Source organism: Oncorhynchus mykiss, chromosome 16, assembly GCF_013265735.2.
Source record: "Oncorhynchus mykiss isolate Arlee chromosome 16, USDA_OmykA_1.1, whole genome shotgun sequence".
In the NCBI taxonomy this organism is placed as follows: domain Eukaryota; kingdom Metazoa; phylum Chordata; class Actinopteri; order Salmoniformes; family Salmonidae; genus Oncorhynchus; species Oncorhynchus mykiss.
The window spans coordinates 2654100-2672552 of NC_048580.1; the positions used below are offsets into that span (position 1 = coordinate 2654100).

Below are 18453 nucleotides of genomic sequence, written 5' to 3' on the forward strand. Positions count from 1 at the left end.
TATCTTTCAATGTTTATAGGCTTGCACATTTCCAGTAAATTTCCCCAAAATTCCCAGGTTTTCCAGAAATCTCGGTTGGATGTTAATCAGAAAGGAATAAGAAATGTCAAATTCCAACCAACGATTTTTAAAAAAACAACAGAAAATGAAAAAGAAACTTACGGTACTGTCCAAAGTTATAATACCAGCGTTCATACTCGGAGATATCAGGCCTGGGGTCGCGGGCTACACAGGAAAGGGTTTTTACATTACGTTAACTATAATGTTAGTATCACCACCGTGGGCATCATACTGGCTCAGGATGCACACATTTACATGCTTATGATTGGTCAGATCTGTGGCTAAACCAATCACAGACCGGGAAAGAGAAGAACCTTTTAACCTGGGTCATGTTCATTAGGGCACACCGTAGCAAAACAAATATAAGGGGTTCTTAATGGACGAGGGCAGGTTGTCCCTCCTTGTTTCAGTCCATGTTTCTATGCTTTGGTGCCTAGTGAATGTGACCCAGACTTATTCCCATATGTCTAGACTCTATGCCCTTATTGTAAACCATGCCATACGTCCTTCATATACCAGCGTTCTCATGTGGTAGACACATGGCATCTGGAGCGATATTGGCATGGAATATACTTACAGTGGAATCGTAGTAAACTCATGCTCTACATGACACCTGAGTATATCAGTCAACACACCAGTATGGATTGATCTTTACATGCTACTGATATGAACAGATGTAGATATGTAGTCCCTGGTCCCTACACACAAGTTGTACAACTGATGTACAACGTATTTTAACGGTTGTGACACACAACAGAGAGGTTTTTTTGTTGTTGCACAAAAGTAATTACACAAGCACGGTGGAGAAAGCACTCAGCGGTTGTTTAAACATTTTCTACACTCTGTCGTATCACAACAATATAAATTGTATCACAACCATTGAGTTAAATGTGTCGTATACATCAGTTGTACAACCTGAGTGTGTTATGGTGCCCTCTGTGGTGCAGTACCGCGCTGCTCTGAGAGGGGGCAGTAGAGGACGCCTGTGTTGTTGTACTGCAGCACTGCCGCTGTGACTGGTAAGGTGGTGGTTACCTGACTTACCTGTCATCTCTGGCGCTGTCTCCGCCTCACTCCACGTGTAGCCTGAATCTGGAGCTGCTTGACTTACGTCTGAATGTACAGCAGAGAGGGAAGACATTATATTAGTAAAGGCTAAGACGCTTGATAAGAGTCGGGCTTAGTTCTGAATTCCAATATATTTGAAATACATTGGACACAGGACACTTGTAGACAATTGACATGTATTGAAATGGGTCTTGACCACTACTCTGGTGTACAGTACCAGTTAATAGTTTGGACACAGCTACTCATTCCAGGGTTTTTCTTTATTTGTACTATTTCTTACATTGTAGAATAAGAGTAAAGACATCAAAACGATGAAATAACGTATATTGAATCACAACCATTGAGTTAAAATGTTAAATAAATCAAAATATATTTTATATTTGAGATTCTTCAAAATGTTAACCCTTTGCCTTGATGACAGCTTTACACACTCTTGGCATTCTCTCAACCAGCTTCATGAGGTAGTCACCTGGAATGCATTTAAATTAACAGGTGTGCCTTGTTAAGTTCATTTGTGGAATTTCTATCCTTCTTAATGCATTTGAGCCAATCAGCTGTGTTGTGACAAGGTAAGGGGGTATACAGAAGATAGTCCTATTTGGTAAAATACCATATTATGGCAAGAACAGCTCAAATAAGCAAAGATAAATGACAGTCCATTACTTTAAGACATGAAGGTCAGTCAATGTGGAACATTTCAAGAACTTTTAAAGCTTCTTCAAGTGCAGTCGCTAAAACCATCAAGCGCTTTGATGAAACTGGCTCTCATGAGGACCGCCACAGGAAAGGAAGACCCAGAGTTACCTCTGCTGCAGACAATAAGTTCCTTAGAGTTAACTGCACCTCAGATTGCAGCCTAAATAAATGCTTCACAGAGTTCAAGTAACAGACACATCTCATTGATCTCAACATCAATTGTTCAGAGGAGACTGTGTGAATCAGGCCTTCATGGTTGAATTGCTGCAAAGAAACCACTACTAAAGGACACCAACAAGAAGAAGAGACTTGCTTGGGCCAAGAAACAAGAGCAATGGACATTAGACTGGTGGAATTTGCCCTTTGGTCTGGAGTCCAAATGTGACATTTTTGGTTCCAACCGCCGTGTCTTTGTGAGATGCAGAGTAGGTGAACGAATGATCTCCGCATGTGTGGTTCCCACCATGAAGCATGGAGGAGGTGTGATGGTGCTTTGCTAGTGACACTGTCAGTGATTTATTTAGAATTCAAGGCACACTTAACCAGTATGGCTACCACAGCATTCTGCCGCGATACGCAATCCCTTCTGGTTTGCACTTAGTGGAATTATCATTTGATTTTCAACAGGACAATGACCCAACACACCACCAGGCTGTGTAAGGGCTATTTGACCAAGAAGGAGAGTGATGGAGTTGATGACCTGGCCTCCACAATCCCCCGACCTCAACCCAATTGAGATGGTTTGGGATGAGTTGGACTGGAGAGTTAAGGAAAAGCAGCCAATAAGTGCTCAGCATATGTGGGAAATCCTTCGAGATTGGTGGAAAAGCATTCCAGGTGAAGCTGGTTGAGAGAATGCTAAGAGTGTGCAAAGCTGTCATCAAGGCAAAGGCTGGCTACTTTGAAGACTCTCAAATATAAAATATAATTTGATTTGTTTAACACTTTTTTGGTTACTACATGATTCCATATGTGTTCGTTCATAGTTTTGATGTCTTCACTACTATTCCACAATGTAGAAAATAGTAAAACATAAAGACAAACAATTGAATCAGTAGGTGTGTCCAAACTTTTGACTGGCAGAGGGATTAAAAGCCAACACTCAGAATACAATAACTAGATGGGTTGATACTGTGAAACGTTTTACAACGGTGTGTTATGAAGATACTTTAATCATGTTAGTTTAGGATTTACATTATGCTTTGATTATGACCATTTTTAGCAGAATGTTAACTAGATTGGTTTTGGAATTGTTTCATGTATTTAGTCTTTGTTATGAAGTATTTATGATCTGTTGAAGTATTCTTATTTAGGAGGAATGATTTTCCTCGTCTTTTAGTACCTGTTGGCCGTCTCGCTCCAGGGTACCAATCAGGTCGTGCGAAGGAAGTGGGCGGCCTATCCCTACGAGCCAAAGCTGAGAGGGGGAGGGGTAAGATTAGAATATTGCGTTCATGATGGACAAGCAGTGTGATGATATGTTGTGATGTCATGACAACCCAGCTCGGGATGAGGAGGGCTTTCAGCGGGTGGAATGGTGGGGACCAATTGGAGGTTTACTTAGTAGCAATGCAAATATAATGGTACAGCTATATAGACACTCAATCATCATGTTACTTTTTAATGGTACGTTTACAAACATATATTTTGATAAATAGAATTAAAAGTTGTGTCTCATTATCATAGGTGGTGAAATAAGTATAGCCAGTTACAATTGTAATGGCCTAGCAGATAATAAGAAAAGACCATCAGTATTTACCTGGCTAAAAGAGAAGGCATGTAATATCTATTATTTACAGGAAACTCATTCAACAATTTTAGATGAAGTTTTGTGGAAAAAGAACTGAGGGGGCGAAATATACTTCTCCCAGGGGGCAAAGAAATCCAAAATCGGGTGATGGTTTTAATTAACAGTCAGGTTGATCCAAATGTGCAAATTGTCCGAACAGATCATCAAGGTAGATGGATGATTTTAAATATGTTATTGGACAATAAACATATATGGCTTATTAACCTATACAGTCTGAATAATGATGATCCAAGCTTCTTTGAAAATATATATAAGAATTTACAAGCAACACTAGACTCTATTATTATGGTGGGATATTTTAATACGGTCTTAAATACAGTTAGATGGCAATAAAAACTGTACCATAGAGCCACAGGATAAGTTAGAGGAAAAACAAATGGAGGAACTTAAGAAAGGTCCAGTGTAATATATTATAAAAATAAAGCTAACTGGATGGAATATGGGGAGAAATGAACCAAATTATTTTTCAATCTTCAATATAGAAATGCTACCAAAATGTTTTTATTAAAACTTGTTACAAATGATGGAGTCACGCATGATTCACCAAATGATATTTTGAAGGAGGAAGTAAAGTACTTTAAGAATATGTTTTCGTTTCAGTCTCCTCCATCTCCACTAACTGAAAGTAATTGTATGGATTTTTTTCCTAATAATAATATAAAATTAACATCTGTACAGAAAGACTCATGTGAAGGCCAAATTACAGAGGAGGAACTGCTTGAGGCAATTGGGGCCTTTAAGGATGGGAAAACTCCAGGGCTGGATGGCACACTAGTGGTAGTATACAAAACTCCAGGGCTGGATGGCAGACCAGTGGAAGTATACTAAACTTTTTTTGATATACTCAGAGGACCATTGTTGGCTTGTTATAACCACTCCTATATAAATGGTAGATTATCAGACACGCAACAAGAAGGTCTGATATCATTATTACTGAAACAGGACCCAAGTGGTACATATAAAGATCCAGTCCATTTAAAAAATTGGAGACCTCTTACACTTCAGTGTTGTGATGCAAAAATCCTAGCAAAATGCTTGGCGCATAGAATTAAAAAAGTATTGTCAGATACTATTCATCCTAATCAGACAGGTTTTTTACATGGACGATACATTGGAGATAATATAAGACAAGTACTGGAAACAATAGAATACTATGAAAAATCGGGGAAACCAGGCCTGGTTTTCATAGCTGACTTTGAAAAGACTTTTGATAAAGTACGACTGGAGTTTATATATAAATGCCTGGAATATAAACATTTTGGTGAATCTCTTAGAAAATGCAACCAGCAGGTGTAAAATAGTAAATAATGGCTACTTATCAAAGGTTTAAACTATCTAGAGGAGTAAAACAAGGTTGTCCACTATCGGCATACCTATTTATTATTGCCATCGAAATGTTAGCTGTTAAAATCAGATCCTACAATAATATTAAGGGATTAGAAATCAGTGATTAAAAACTAAGGTGTCATTGTACACTGATGATTCATGTTTTCATTTAAAACCACAATTAGAATCTCTCCATGACCTCATAGAGGATCTAGATCATTTTAGAATTAGAATCTCTCCACGGCCTCATAGAGGATCTAGATGATTTTAGAATTAGAATCTCTCCACGGCCTCATAGAGGATCTGGATGATTTTATAATTAGAATCTCTCCACGGCCTCATAGAGGATCTAGATACTTTTAGAATTAGAATCTCTCCACGGCCTCATAGAGGATCTGGATGATTTTAGAATTAGAATCTCTCCATGACCTCATAGAGGATCTGGATGATTTTAGAATTAGAGTCTCTCCATGACCTCATAGAGGATCTGGATGATTTTAGAATTAGAATCTCTCCATGACCTCATAGAGGATCTGGATGATTTTAGAATTAGAGTCTCTCCACGGCCTCATAGAGGATCTGGATGATTTTAGAATTAGAATCTCTCCACGGCCTCATAGAGGATCTGGATGATTTTAGAATTAGAATCTCTCCACGGCCTCATAGAGGATCTGGATGATTTTAGAATTAGAATCTCTCCATGACCTCATAGAGGATCTGGATGATTTTAGAATTAGAGTCTCTCCATGACCTCATAGAGGATCTGGATGATTTTAGAATTAGAATCTCTCCATGACCTCATAGAGGATCTGGATGATTTTAGAATTAGAGTCTCTCCACGGCCTCATAGAGGATCTGGATGATTTTAGAATTAGTCTCTCCACGGCCTCATAGAGGATCTGGATGATTTTAGAATTAGAATCTCTCCATGACCTCATAGAGGATCTGGATGATTTTAGAATTAGAGTCTCTCCATGACCTCATAGAGGATCTAGATGATTTTAGAATTAGAATCTCTCCATGACCTCATAGAGGATCTGGATGATTTTAGAATTAGAATCTCTCCATGACCTCATAGAGGATCTAGATGATTTTAGAATTAGAATCTCTCCACGGCCTCATAGAGGATCTAGATCATTTTAGAATTAGAATCTCTCCACGGCCTCATAGAGGATCTAGATCATTTTAGAATTAGAATCTCTCCACGGCCTCATAGAGGATCTGGATGATTTTAGAATTAGAATCTCTCCACAGCCTCATAGAGGATCTAGATGATTTTAGAATTAGAATCTCTCCACGGCCTCATAGAGGATCTAGATGATTTTAGAATTAGAATCCCTCCACGGCCTCATAGAGGATCTAGATCATTTTAGAATTAGAATCTCTCCACGGCCTCATAGAGGATCTAGATGATTTTAGAATTAGAATCTCTCCACGGCCTCATAGAGGATCTGGATGATTTTAGAATTAGAATCTCTCCACGGCCTCATAGAGGATCTGGATGATTTTAGAATTAGAATCTCTCCACGGCCTCATAGAGGATCTAGATGATTTTATAATTAGAATCTCTCCACGGCCTCATAGAGGATCTAGATCATTTTAGAATTAGAATCTCTCCACAGCCTCATAGAGGATCTAGATCATTTTAGAATTAGAATCTCTCCACGGCCTCATAGAGGATCTGGATGATTTTAGAATTAGAATCTCTCCACGGCCTCATAGAGGATCTAGATCATTTTAGAATTAGAGTCTCTCCACGGCCTCATAGAGGATCTAGATGATTTTAGAATTAGAATCTCTCCACGGCCTCATAGAGGATCTAGATGATTTTAGAATTAGAATCTCTCCACGGCCTCATAGAGGATCTAGATGATTTTAGAATTAGAATCTCTCCACGGCCTCATAGAGGATCTGGATGATTTTAGAATTAGAATCTCTCCACGGCCTCATAGAGGATCTAGATCATTTTAGAATTAGAATCTCTCCACGGCCTCATAGAGGATCTAGATCATTTTAGAATTAGAATCTCTCCACGGCCTCATAGAGGATCTGGATGATTTTAGAATTAGAGTCTCTCCACGGCCTCATAGAGGATCTAGATCATTTTAGAATTAGAATCTCTCCACGGCCTCATAGAGGATCTAGATCATTTTAGAATTAGAATCTCTCCACGGCCTCATAGAGGATCTAGATCATTTTAGAATTAGAATCTCTCCACGGCCTCATAGAGGATCTAGATCATTTTAGAATTAGAATCTCTCCACGGCCTCATAGAGGATCTAGATCATTTTAGAATTAGAATCTCTCCACGGCCTCATAGAGGATCTGGATGATTTTAGAATTAGAATCTCTCCACGACCTCATAGAGGATCTAGATCATTTTAGAATTAGAATCTCTCCACGGCCTCATAGAGGATCTAGATCATTTTAGAATTAGAATCTCTCCACGGCCTCATAGAGGATCTGGATCATTTTAGAATTAGAATCTCTCCACGGCCTCATAGAGGATCTAGATACTTTTAGAATTAGAATCTCTCCACGGCCTCATAGAGGATCTAGATACTTATAGAATTAGAATCTCTCCACGGCCTCATAGAGGATCTAGATCATTTTAGAATTAGAATCTCTCCACGGCCTCATAGAGGATCTAGATCATTTTAGAATTAGAATCTCTCCACGGCCTCATAGAGGATCTAGATCATTTTAGAATTAGAATCTCTCCACGGCCTCATAGAGGATCTAGATACTTATAGAATTAGAATCTCTCCACGGCCTCATAGAGGATCTAGATACTTATAGAATTAGAATCTCTCCACGGCCTCATAGAGGATCTAGATACTTTTAGAATTAGAATCTCTCCACGGCCTCATAGAGGATCTAGATCATTTTAGAATTAGAATCTCTCCACGGCCTCATAGAGGATCTAGATCATTTTAGAATTAGAATCTCTCCACGGCCTCATAGAGAATCTAGATCATTTTAGAATTAGAATCTCTCCACGGCCTCATAGAGGATCTAGATCATTTTAGAATTAGAATCTCTCCACGGCCTCATAGAGGATCTAGATCATTTTAGAATTAGAATCTCTCCACGGCCTCATAGAGGATCTGGATGATTTTAGAATTAGAATCTCTCCACGGCCTCATAGAGGATCTAGATCATTTTAGAATTAGAATCTCTCCACGGCCTCATAGAGGATCTAGATCATTTTAGAATTAGAATCTCTCCACGGCCTCATAGAGGATCTAGATCATTTTAGAATTAGAATCTCTCCACGGCCTCATAGAGGATCTAGATCATTTTAGAATTAGAATCTCTCCACGGCCTCATAGAGGATCTAGATCATTTTAGAATTAGAATCTCTCCACGGCCTCATAGAGGATCTAGATCATTTTAGAATTAGAATCTCTCCACGGCCTCATAGAGGATCTAGATCATTTTAGAATTAGAATCTCTCCACGGCCTCATAGAGGATCTAGATCATTTTAGAATTAGAATCTCTCCACGGCCTCATAGAGGATCTAGATCATTTTAGAATTAGAATCTCTCCACGGCCTCATAGAGGATCTAGATCATTTTAGAATTAGAATCTCTCCACGGCCTCATAGAGGATCTAGATCATTTTAGAATTAGAATCTCTCCACGGCCTCATAGAGGATCTAGATCATTTTAGAATTAGAATCTCTCCACGGCCTCATAGAGGATCTAGATCATTTTAGAATTAGAATCTCTCCACGGCCTCATAGAGGATCTAGATCATTTTAGAATTAGAATCTCTCCACGGCCTCATAGAGGATCTAGATCATTTTAGAATTAGAATCTCTCCACGGCCTCATAGAGGATCTAGATCATTTTAGAATTAGAATCTCTCCACGGCCTCATAGAGGATCTAGATCATTTTAGAATTAGAATCTCTCCACGGCCTCATAGAGGATCTAGATCATTTTTCTAACCTCTGGACTAAAACCAAATTATGATCAGTGTACTATATTACGTATTGGATCACTAAACAATTAAACTTTTACATTACCGTGTAGTTTACCAAATAAATGGTTTGACGGGGATGTGGACATACTCGGTATACAAATCCTAAATAAATAAATTATCTCACTCCAATAAATGTTTATAGAAAGTTAGCAAAAATAGATAAGATCTTACTACCATGAAAAGGAAAATAACTGTCTGTTTGTGGAGAAATAACCCTGATTAACTCTTTAGTCATATCCCAGTTTACCTATTTGCTTATGGCCTTGCCTACACCTAGTGACCTGCTTTTTAAATTATAGGAACAAAAAATATTCCATTTTATTTGGAATGGCAAGCCAGATAAAATTAAAAGGGCCTATTTATATAACGACTATGGAATTGGAGGGCAGAAATGATTAAATATTAAAGCATTAGACCTCTCACTAAAGGCGTCAGTCATACAGAAGTTACACGTAAATCCAAACTGGTTCTCTAGTAAATTGATAAGAATGTCTCATCTTATATTCAGGAAGGGCCTTTTCCCCTTTATTCAGATTACACCTGCTCACTTTCGGTTGTTTGAAAAGGAAATCATCTACAAAATATCATAATTTTTTAAACAATCCTTATAAAGTTGGTTGCAATGTCAGTTTAATCCACCTGAAAAGACAGAACAAATAATACAACAAATATTGTGGTTAAACTGAAATATACTAATTGATTAAAAACAAATGTATTTTTTTGAAGAAATGTAAAAAAAAAAAGGAATAATCTTTGTGAATTATATCATAACTAGGACAAGTGGAGTTATGTCACACATGCAGCTAACACAGACATGTGGAAATGTCTGCTCTACCCACAATTACAACCAATTAATTGCAGCATTACCACAAAAATGGAAGAGGCAAGTAGAAGGGAGAAAGAGTAAGGAACTTGTATGTCGGCCCTGTTTTGAAGACCATAAATGGTTAAAGAAAAGTGTGATAAATAAAAACATTTACTAATTTCATTTAAGGACCAAAAAACGGACAACTGTGCCATATAAATTGCAAAATAGTTGAGAAGAGAATTTTTCAATTTTCAATTGGACAAGGTTTATGAATTGATACTCAAAACAACGCCGGATACAAAACTTCAAATGTTTCATTATTATTTCACCTTTATTTAACTCGGCAAGTCAGTTAATTAAGAACAAATTCTTATTTTCAATGACGGCCTAGGAACAGTGGCCTGTTCAGGGGTAGAACGGCAGATTTGTACCTTGTCAGCTCGGGGGTTTGAACTTACAACTTTCCGGTTACTAGTCCAACGCTCTAACCGCTAGGCAACCCTGCCGCCTCTACACTCTAACCGCTAGGCTACCCTGCCGCCTCTACACTCTAACCACTAGGCTACCCTGCCGCCTCTACACTCTAACCACTAGGCTACCCTGCCGCCTCTACACTCTAACCACTAGGCTACCCTGCCGCCTCTACACTCTAACCACTAGGCTACCCTGCCGCCTCTACACTCTAACCACTAGGCTACCCTGCCGCCTCTACACTCTAACCGCTAGGCTACCCTGCCGCCCCTACACTCTAACCACTAGGCTACCCTGCCGCCTCTACACTCTAACCACTAGGCTACCCTGCCGCCTCTACACTCTAACCACTAGGCTACCCTGCCGCCCTATTTAAATGACTATAGAAAATTATTGCAACCAATAGAATGTTATTTCTATGGGGGATACAATCTTCCCAGCTCTGCAGATTCTGCTGTGAGGAGGCAGAGTCATTAGATCATTTATTTGGGGTATTGTCCATATGTAGCTAGTTTTTGGTCACAGGTCCAGGAATGGCTGCAGATAGCAATAATGGGTGATTTGAAAAGCCACAGTCAATCAATCAATAATATAATAATTATTTTAGCAAAAATGTTAATTTTCAATTTACAATCTGTAGAAGCTATGAGAATAGAAAGGTTCAATAATTTTGTGAAGCATCACAGCACAGTTGAAAAATATATGGCAAATAGAAATCCAAAATGGATGGTGTTGAGAGATAGATGGGAGGGGTTGAATGGAGCTGAAGGGTGGGACTAATAACAACAAGATAACCAATGTAAAACATACGGGGTCTGTAAAATGTATATAGGTTCAGAAATGTTGTGAAATAGCACAGTTACAAATAGAAATCAAACTGGACGGACATCAGAAATAGAGGAAGGACTAAAAACAAACAAAATATAACTATTGTAAAATAGACTGTGTCTGTAAAATGTGTTTACGATGTATAAACTGAAGGTAGAAGCCTAAGTGTTTATTGGTTAACTCCAATTGGGGGATCGGTGGTAGGGTTTGGGGACAATAAAGGTATATTCTAAAAAAGTATGTATGTCTATATAGGTATGTAGATACAGTGGGGCAAAAAAGTATTTAGTCAGTCACCAATTGTGCAAGTTCTCCTACTTAAAAAGATGAGAGAGGCCTGTAATTTTCATCATAGGTACACTTCGACTATGACAGACAAAATGAGAAAAAAAAATCCAGAAAATCACATTGTAGGAGTTTTTATGAATTTATTTGCAAATTGGGGTGGAAAATAAGTATTTGGTCACCTACAAACAAGCAAGATTTCTGGCTCTCACAGACCTGTAACTTCTTCTTTAAGAGGCTCCTCTGTGTGTGTGTGTGTGTGTGTGTGTGTGTGTGTGTGTGTGTGTGTGTGTGTGTGTGTGTGTGTGTGTAATGTGCAGGGCTCATTAGAAAAAGAGAGGGGTCCCAGTTTGATTAATCACTACAAACTAACTTTCAGTAACTGTACTCAGATATATGAAGTGCAACAGGATCCCTCAAAGGTTTTGAGTAATGGCAACAAGGTGGCTGAAACACACTTACTGGGGTTGTTCTGTTGCTGCTGCTGGTTCCTCTCTGCTGGGACCATCTGTACAACTCGGTTGAAAGCTGCTCAGCAATGGGAGAGAGGGAGAGAGGGAGGGAGGGAGGGAGAGGGAGAGGGAGATGGAGGGAGAGAGGGAGGGAGAGAGGGAGAGGGGGAGAGGGAGGGGGGGAGAGAGGGAGAGAGGGAGGGAGAGAGAAATGAAGGCTAATCCATGAGAGAAATTGCCAAGAAACTGCAGATCTCGTACAAAGCTGTGTACTACTCCCGTCACAGAACAGTGCAAACTGGCTCTAACCAGAATAGAAAGAGGAGTGGGAACAAGAATAGACTGGCTTGTTTCTAGCCATTTTGAGCCTGTAATCAGGCCCCAACCTAATCACCCAGGGAGGCCCCTACCTATAACTCAGGGTGGCCCCTACCTATAACCCAGGGAGGCCCCTACCTAATAACCCAGGGTGGCCCCTACCCAATAACCCAGGGAGGCTCCTACCTAACAACCCAGGGAGGCCCCTACCTATAACCCAGGGAGGCCCCTGCCTAATAACCTCATAACCCAGGGAGGCCGCCCCTACCTAATAACCTATAACACAGGGAGGCCCCTACCTAATAACCTCTAACCCAGGGAGGCCCCAAGGCTGAGTTACTGTAAAGGGCTTTCTAAATCAAATGATTGATTGATGTGGAAGTGTGACAGCAGGTTTAGGGCTGGTTGTATCCTAGCGTAGGGTGAGTTGTGGGGTGTCACCCTGCTGCCTCCGGTCTCACTACCTGTGTCTCGTCTGGGGGAAGGGGAGTGTCTAGGTTGGGGTTAGGGTGGGTTGAGCTCTGACCTGTCCCGGAGTGGTGGCCGGGGACTGGTTGTCTCCTGATGGTAGGAGACCCGACAGCCTCTGGTCTCCTTAGACCTGTACCCAGCAGAGAGAACATCAGGGACTGAATAATAGACATAGGGTGCATCCCAAATAGCGCCCTATTCCCCAAGTAGTGCACTATATAGGGGATATGTTGCTAAATACTATGCAGTGGTTGTTTTCCTATGGAATGGACATAATGGCTTGTGTCCATTCCCATCAGATAACAATGTAGCGGCTAGAATAAAACAGACAGAGAAACTTTTAGAAATATTAAATAATGAGGCTACATTGAACAACTAAAGCCATCCTCTATGTCTAATAAAAACATCAAGAAAACAGCCCATGTAAAACATTAAGAAAACAGCTCATGTAAAACATTAAGAAAACAGCACATGTAAAACATTAAGAAAACAGCTCATGTAAAACATTAAGAAAACAGCCCATGTAAAGCATTAAGAAAACAGCTCATGTAAAACATTAAGAAAACAGCCCATGTAAAACATTAAGAAAACAGCTCATGTAAAACATTAAGAAAACAGCCCATGTAAAACATTAAGAAAACAGCTCATGTAAAACATTAAGAAAACAGCCCATGTAAAACATTAAGAAAACAGCTCATGTAAAACATTAAGAAAACAGCCCATGTAAAACATTAAGAAAACAGCTCATGTAAAACATTAAGAAAACAGCCCATGTAAAACATTACGAAAACAGCTCATGTAAAACATTAAGAAAACAGCCCATGTAAAACATTAAGAAAACAGCTCATGTAAAACATTAAGAAAACAGCCCATGTAAAACATTAAGAAAACAGCTCATGTAAAACATTAAGAAAACAGCCCATGTAAAACATTAAGAAAACAGCCCATGTAAAACATTACGAAAACAGCTCATGTAAAACATTAAGAAAACAGCCCATGTAAAACATTAAGAAAACAGCCCGTGTAAAACATTAAGAAAACAGCCCATATAAAACATTAAGAAAACAGCCCATGTAAAACATGAAGAAAACAGCTCATGTAAAACATTAAGAAAACAGCCCATGTAAAACATTAAGAAAACAGCCCATGTAAAACATTACGAAAACAGCTCATGTAAAACATTAAGAAAACAGCCCATGTAAAACATTAAGAAAACATCCCATATAAAACTAGACACTGTAAAACATCCCATATAAAACTAGACACTGTGAAACATCCCATATAAAACTAGACACTGTGAAACATCCCATATAAAACTAGACACTGTGAAACATCCCATATAAAACTAGACACTGTGAAACATCCCATATAAAACTAGACACTGTGAAACATCCCATATAAAACTAGACACTGTGAAACATCCCATATAAAACTAGACACTGTAAAACATCCCATATAAAACTAGACACTGTGAAACATCCCATATAAAACTAGACACTGTTATATACATTCTTCTCAATGCAAATATCCATCTAAATCAGGGAGTGGTCTACAGTGCAGTACACTGCTAACCATTCAAGATGTTTGGCACAGTGATCAGATGTGTTGGGTATGTGAGAGGGAGAGGGAGAGAGGGGGGGGGGGAGAGGGAGAAAGAGAGGGGGAGAGAGGGAGGGGGAGAGAGAGGGGGGGGAGAAGGAGAGGGGGGGGGAGAGGGGGGAGAGAGAAGGAGAGGGGGGAGAGAGAGGGGGAGAGAGAGAGGGGGAGAGAGAGGGAGAGAGAGAGAAGGAGAGGGGGAGAAGGAGAGGGGGAGAGAGGGGGGGGAGAGGGAGAAAGAGAGGGGGAGAGAGGGAGGGGGAGAGAGAGGGGGGGAGAGAGAGGGGGGGAGAAGGAGAGGGGGGGGAGAGAGAGGGGGGAGAGAGAAGGAGAGGGGGGAGAGAGAGGGGGAGATAGAGAGGGGGGAGAGAGAGGGAGAGAGAGAGAAGGAGAGGGGGAGAAGGAGAGGGGGAGAGAGGGGGGGGGAGAGGGAGAAAGAGAGGGGGAGAGAGGGGGGGGAGAGGGAGAAAGAGAGGGGGAGAGAGGGAGGGGGAGAGAGAGGGGGGAGAAGGAGAGAGAGGGGGGAGAAGGAGAGGGGGGGAGAGAGAGAGGGGGGAGAGAGAAGGAGAGGGGGGAGAGAGAGGGGGAGAGAGAGAGGGGGAGAGAGAGAGAGAGAGAGAGAGAGAGAAGGAGAGGGGGAGAGGGAGAGGGGGAGACAGAAGGAGAGGAGGGGGAGACAGAAGGAGAGGGGGGAGAGAGAGAGGGAGAGAAGGGTGAGAGGGAGAGGTACAGAGGACAGAGGGAGAGAGAGAGTGAGAGAAGGGTGAGAGGGAGAGGTACAGAGGACAGAGGGAGAGAGAGAGGGAGAGAAGGGTGAGAGGGAAAGAGAGAGGTAGAGGGAGAGAGAGAGGGAGAGGGAGAGAGGGGGGAGAGAGAGAGGGAGAGAGAGAGAGAGAGAGAGAGAGAGGGGAGAGAGGGAGAGAGTGAGAGGGAGAGGGAGAGAGAGGGAGAGAGAGAGGGAGAGAGAGAGAGAGAGGGAGAGAGAGAAAGAGGGATCACAGATAGGGCAGACAGACAGAGAGGGATTAATCAGGACAACAGGATTCGGGGGATGAGAGGTCCAGTGGTATACAGACATAGTAACAGATACAGGACAGGAGGTGAATGGGCCACAGACTCAGACACAGACTCAGAGTCTGGGTTAAGGACAACAGAACATGGACTGGTCCAGACCAGAACATTCCAGACCAGTTCCGGTACTCCACAGTGGATCTAGTAACCGTGGTAGTACAGACAGCTGTGCACATAGACACCAGAGGAACCGAGACTGGGGATTACAGCCCAGGCAGAGAAGAAAGAAAGGATTGAGAAAGATAACAAAAGAGAAGGGATATGAGAACATATAAACAAGAAGACAACTCCAGCAGTGTGTGAAACAGACAGACAGACAGACAGACAGACAGACAGACAGACAGACAAGATTGAGAGAGAAAGAGAGTCCTAGGCTGGCCAGTGGTGTAGAGGGAGGAGGGCAGACGGTGTGTAGAGCGAGGAGGGCAGACGGTGTAGAGGGAGGAGGGCAGACGGTGTAGAGGGAGGAGGGCAGACGGTGTAGAGGGAGGAGGGTAGAGGGAGGAGGGCAGACGGTGTAGAGGGAGGAGGGTAGAGGGAGGAGGGCAGACGGTGTAGAGGGAGGAGGGCAGACGGGGTAGAGGGAGGAGGGCAGACAGGGGGTAGAGGGAGGAGGGCAGACGGTGTAGAGGGAGGAGGGCAGACGGTGTAGAGGGAGGAGGGCAGACGGTGTAGAGGGAGGAGGGCAGACAGTGTGTAGAGGGAGGAGGGCAGACGGTGTAGAGGGAGGAGGGCAGACGGTGTAGAGGGAGGAGGGCAGACGGTGTAGAGGAAGGAGGGCAGACGGTGTAGAGGGAGGAGGGCAGATGGTGTAGAGGGAGGAGGGCAGAGGACTATAGACAGAGGACTATAGACAGAGGACTACAGACAGAGGACTATAGACAGAGGACTATAGACAGAGAAGTATAGACAGAGGACTACAGACAGAGGGCTACAGACAGAGGACCACAGACAGAGGACTACAGACAGACAGAGGACCACAGACAGAGGACCACAGACAGAGGGCTACAGACAGAGGACCACAGACAGACGACTACAGGCAGACGACTACAGACAGAGAAGTATAGACAGAGGACTACAGACAGAGGGCTACAGACAGAGGACCACAGACAGAGGACTACAGACAGACAGAGGACCACAGACAGAGGACCACAGACAGAGGGCTACAGACAGAGGACCACAGACAGACGACTACAGGCAGACGACTACAGACAGAGGACTATAGACAGAGGACTACAGGCAGACGACTACAAACAGAGGATGACATCAGGATGATATCGAGGGTGTGATTACCTGCTTTGGCTCGTGATGGAAACCTACTGGTGTAGGTACCGCCTCTGATTGCTTTGAATGAGACATTTATACCGGTTTACACACGTCAAAGTGATGCTCATTTCAGGCTCATCTCATTTCATCTCATTTCTTTGCCCTAGCACTACACAGTAGATTTTAATAATCAACGCTTGAAGATGAGATGTTCATTTGATGAAGCTTCGTAGAACTAGGGCAATAAAACAAAACAGCTAATACTATAAGTAGGTAATACTACATCTAATACTAGAAGTAGGTAATACTACATCTAATACTATAAGTAGGTAATACTACATCTAATACTATAAATAGGTAATACTACATCTAATACTATAAGTAGGTAATACTACATCTAATACTATAAGTAGGTAATACTACGTCTAATACTATAAGTAGGTAATACTACGTCTAATACTATAAGTAGGTAATACTACATCTAATACTATAAGTTACTAATACTACATCTAATACTATAAGTAGGTAATACTACATCTAATACTATAAGTAGGTAATACTACATCTAATACTATAAGTTACTAATACTACATCTAATACTATAAGTAGGTAATACTACATCTAATACTATAAGTAGGTAATACTACATCTAATACTATAAGTAGGTAATACTACACCTAATACTATAAGTAGGTAATACTACATCTAATACTATAAGTAGGTAATACTACATATAATACTATAAGTTACTAATACTACATCTAATACTATAAGTAGGTAATACTACATCTAATACTATAAGTTACTAATACTACATCTAATACTATAAGTAGGTAATACTACATCTAATACTATAAGTTACTAATACTACAGCTAATACTATAAGTTACTAATACTACATCTAATACCATAAGTTACTAATACTACAGCTAATACTATAAGTAACTAATACTACAGCTAATACTATAAGTTGCTAATACTACATCTAATACTATAACTTACTAATACTACATCTAATACTATAAGCTACTAATACTACAGCTAATACTATAAGTTACTAATACTACATCTAGTACTATAAGTTACTAATACTACAGCTAATACTATAAGTTGCTAATACTACAGCTAATACTATAAGTTACTAATACTACAGCTAATACTATAAGTAACTAATGCTACAGCTAATACTATAAGTAACTAATACCACATCTAATACTATAAGTAACTAATACTACAGCTAATACTATAAGTAACTAATACCACATCTAATACTATAAGTAACTAATGCTACAGCTAATACCATACGCAGCTAATACTCTATTGAATACTATAAGTAACTAATACTACATCTAATACTATAAGTTACTAATACTACATCTAATACTATAATTATCTAATACTACATCTAATACTATAAGTAACTAATACTACATATAATACTATACGTAACTAATACTTCATCTAATACTATAAACAACTAATACTACATCTAATACTATAAACAACTAATACTACATCTAATACAATAAGTTACTAATACTACAGCTAAACATAACAGTAATTAGCATTACATCTAATACTATAAGTAACTAATACTACATCTAATACTATAAGTTACTAATACTACATCTAATACTATAAATAACTAATACTACATCTAATACTATAAGTTACTAATACTACATCTAATACTATAAACAACTAATACTACATCTAATACAATAAGTTACTAATACTACAGCTAAACATAACAGTAATTAGCATTACATCTAATACTATAAGTAACTAATACTACATCTAATACTATAAATAACTAATACTTCATCTAATACTATAAGTAACTAATAATACATCTAGTACTATAAGTAACTAATACTACATCTAATACTATAAGTAACTAATACTACATCTAATACTATAAGTTACTAATACTACATCTA

At 40.1% G+C, this 18453-nt stretch overlaps 1 protein-coding gene across 6 annotated transcripts in view; it reads right to left on the reverse strand.

The window, feature by feature from the left end:
- The window catches only part of vit (vitrin), a 107081-nt gene that overhangs the window by 22289 nt on the left and 66339 nt on the right, over window positions 1-18453 (reverse strand). For 2 of the 6 annotated variants that reach the window (XM_036945957.1, XM_036945955.1), the window contains 6 exons: window positions 16541-16591; window positions 12636-12710; window positions 11802-11867; window positions 3167-3241; window positions 1096-1173; window positions 163-225 (listed from right to left, as the gene is read on the reverse strand). In XM_036945957.1, the coding sequence (XP_036801852.1) occupies window positions 163-225; window positions 1096-1173; window positions 3167-3241; window positions 11802-11867; window positions 12636-12710; window positions 16541-16591 (408 nt within the window). The remainder of the gene's footprint in view (window positions 1-162; window positions 226-1095; window positions 1174-3166; window positions 3242-11801; window positions 11868-12635; window positions 12711-16540; window positions 16592-18453) is intronic. The other 4 variants (XM_036945956.1, XM_036945961.1, XM_036945959.1 and 1 more) reach the window with 4 other exon arrangements.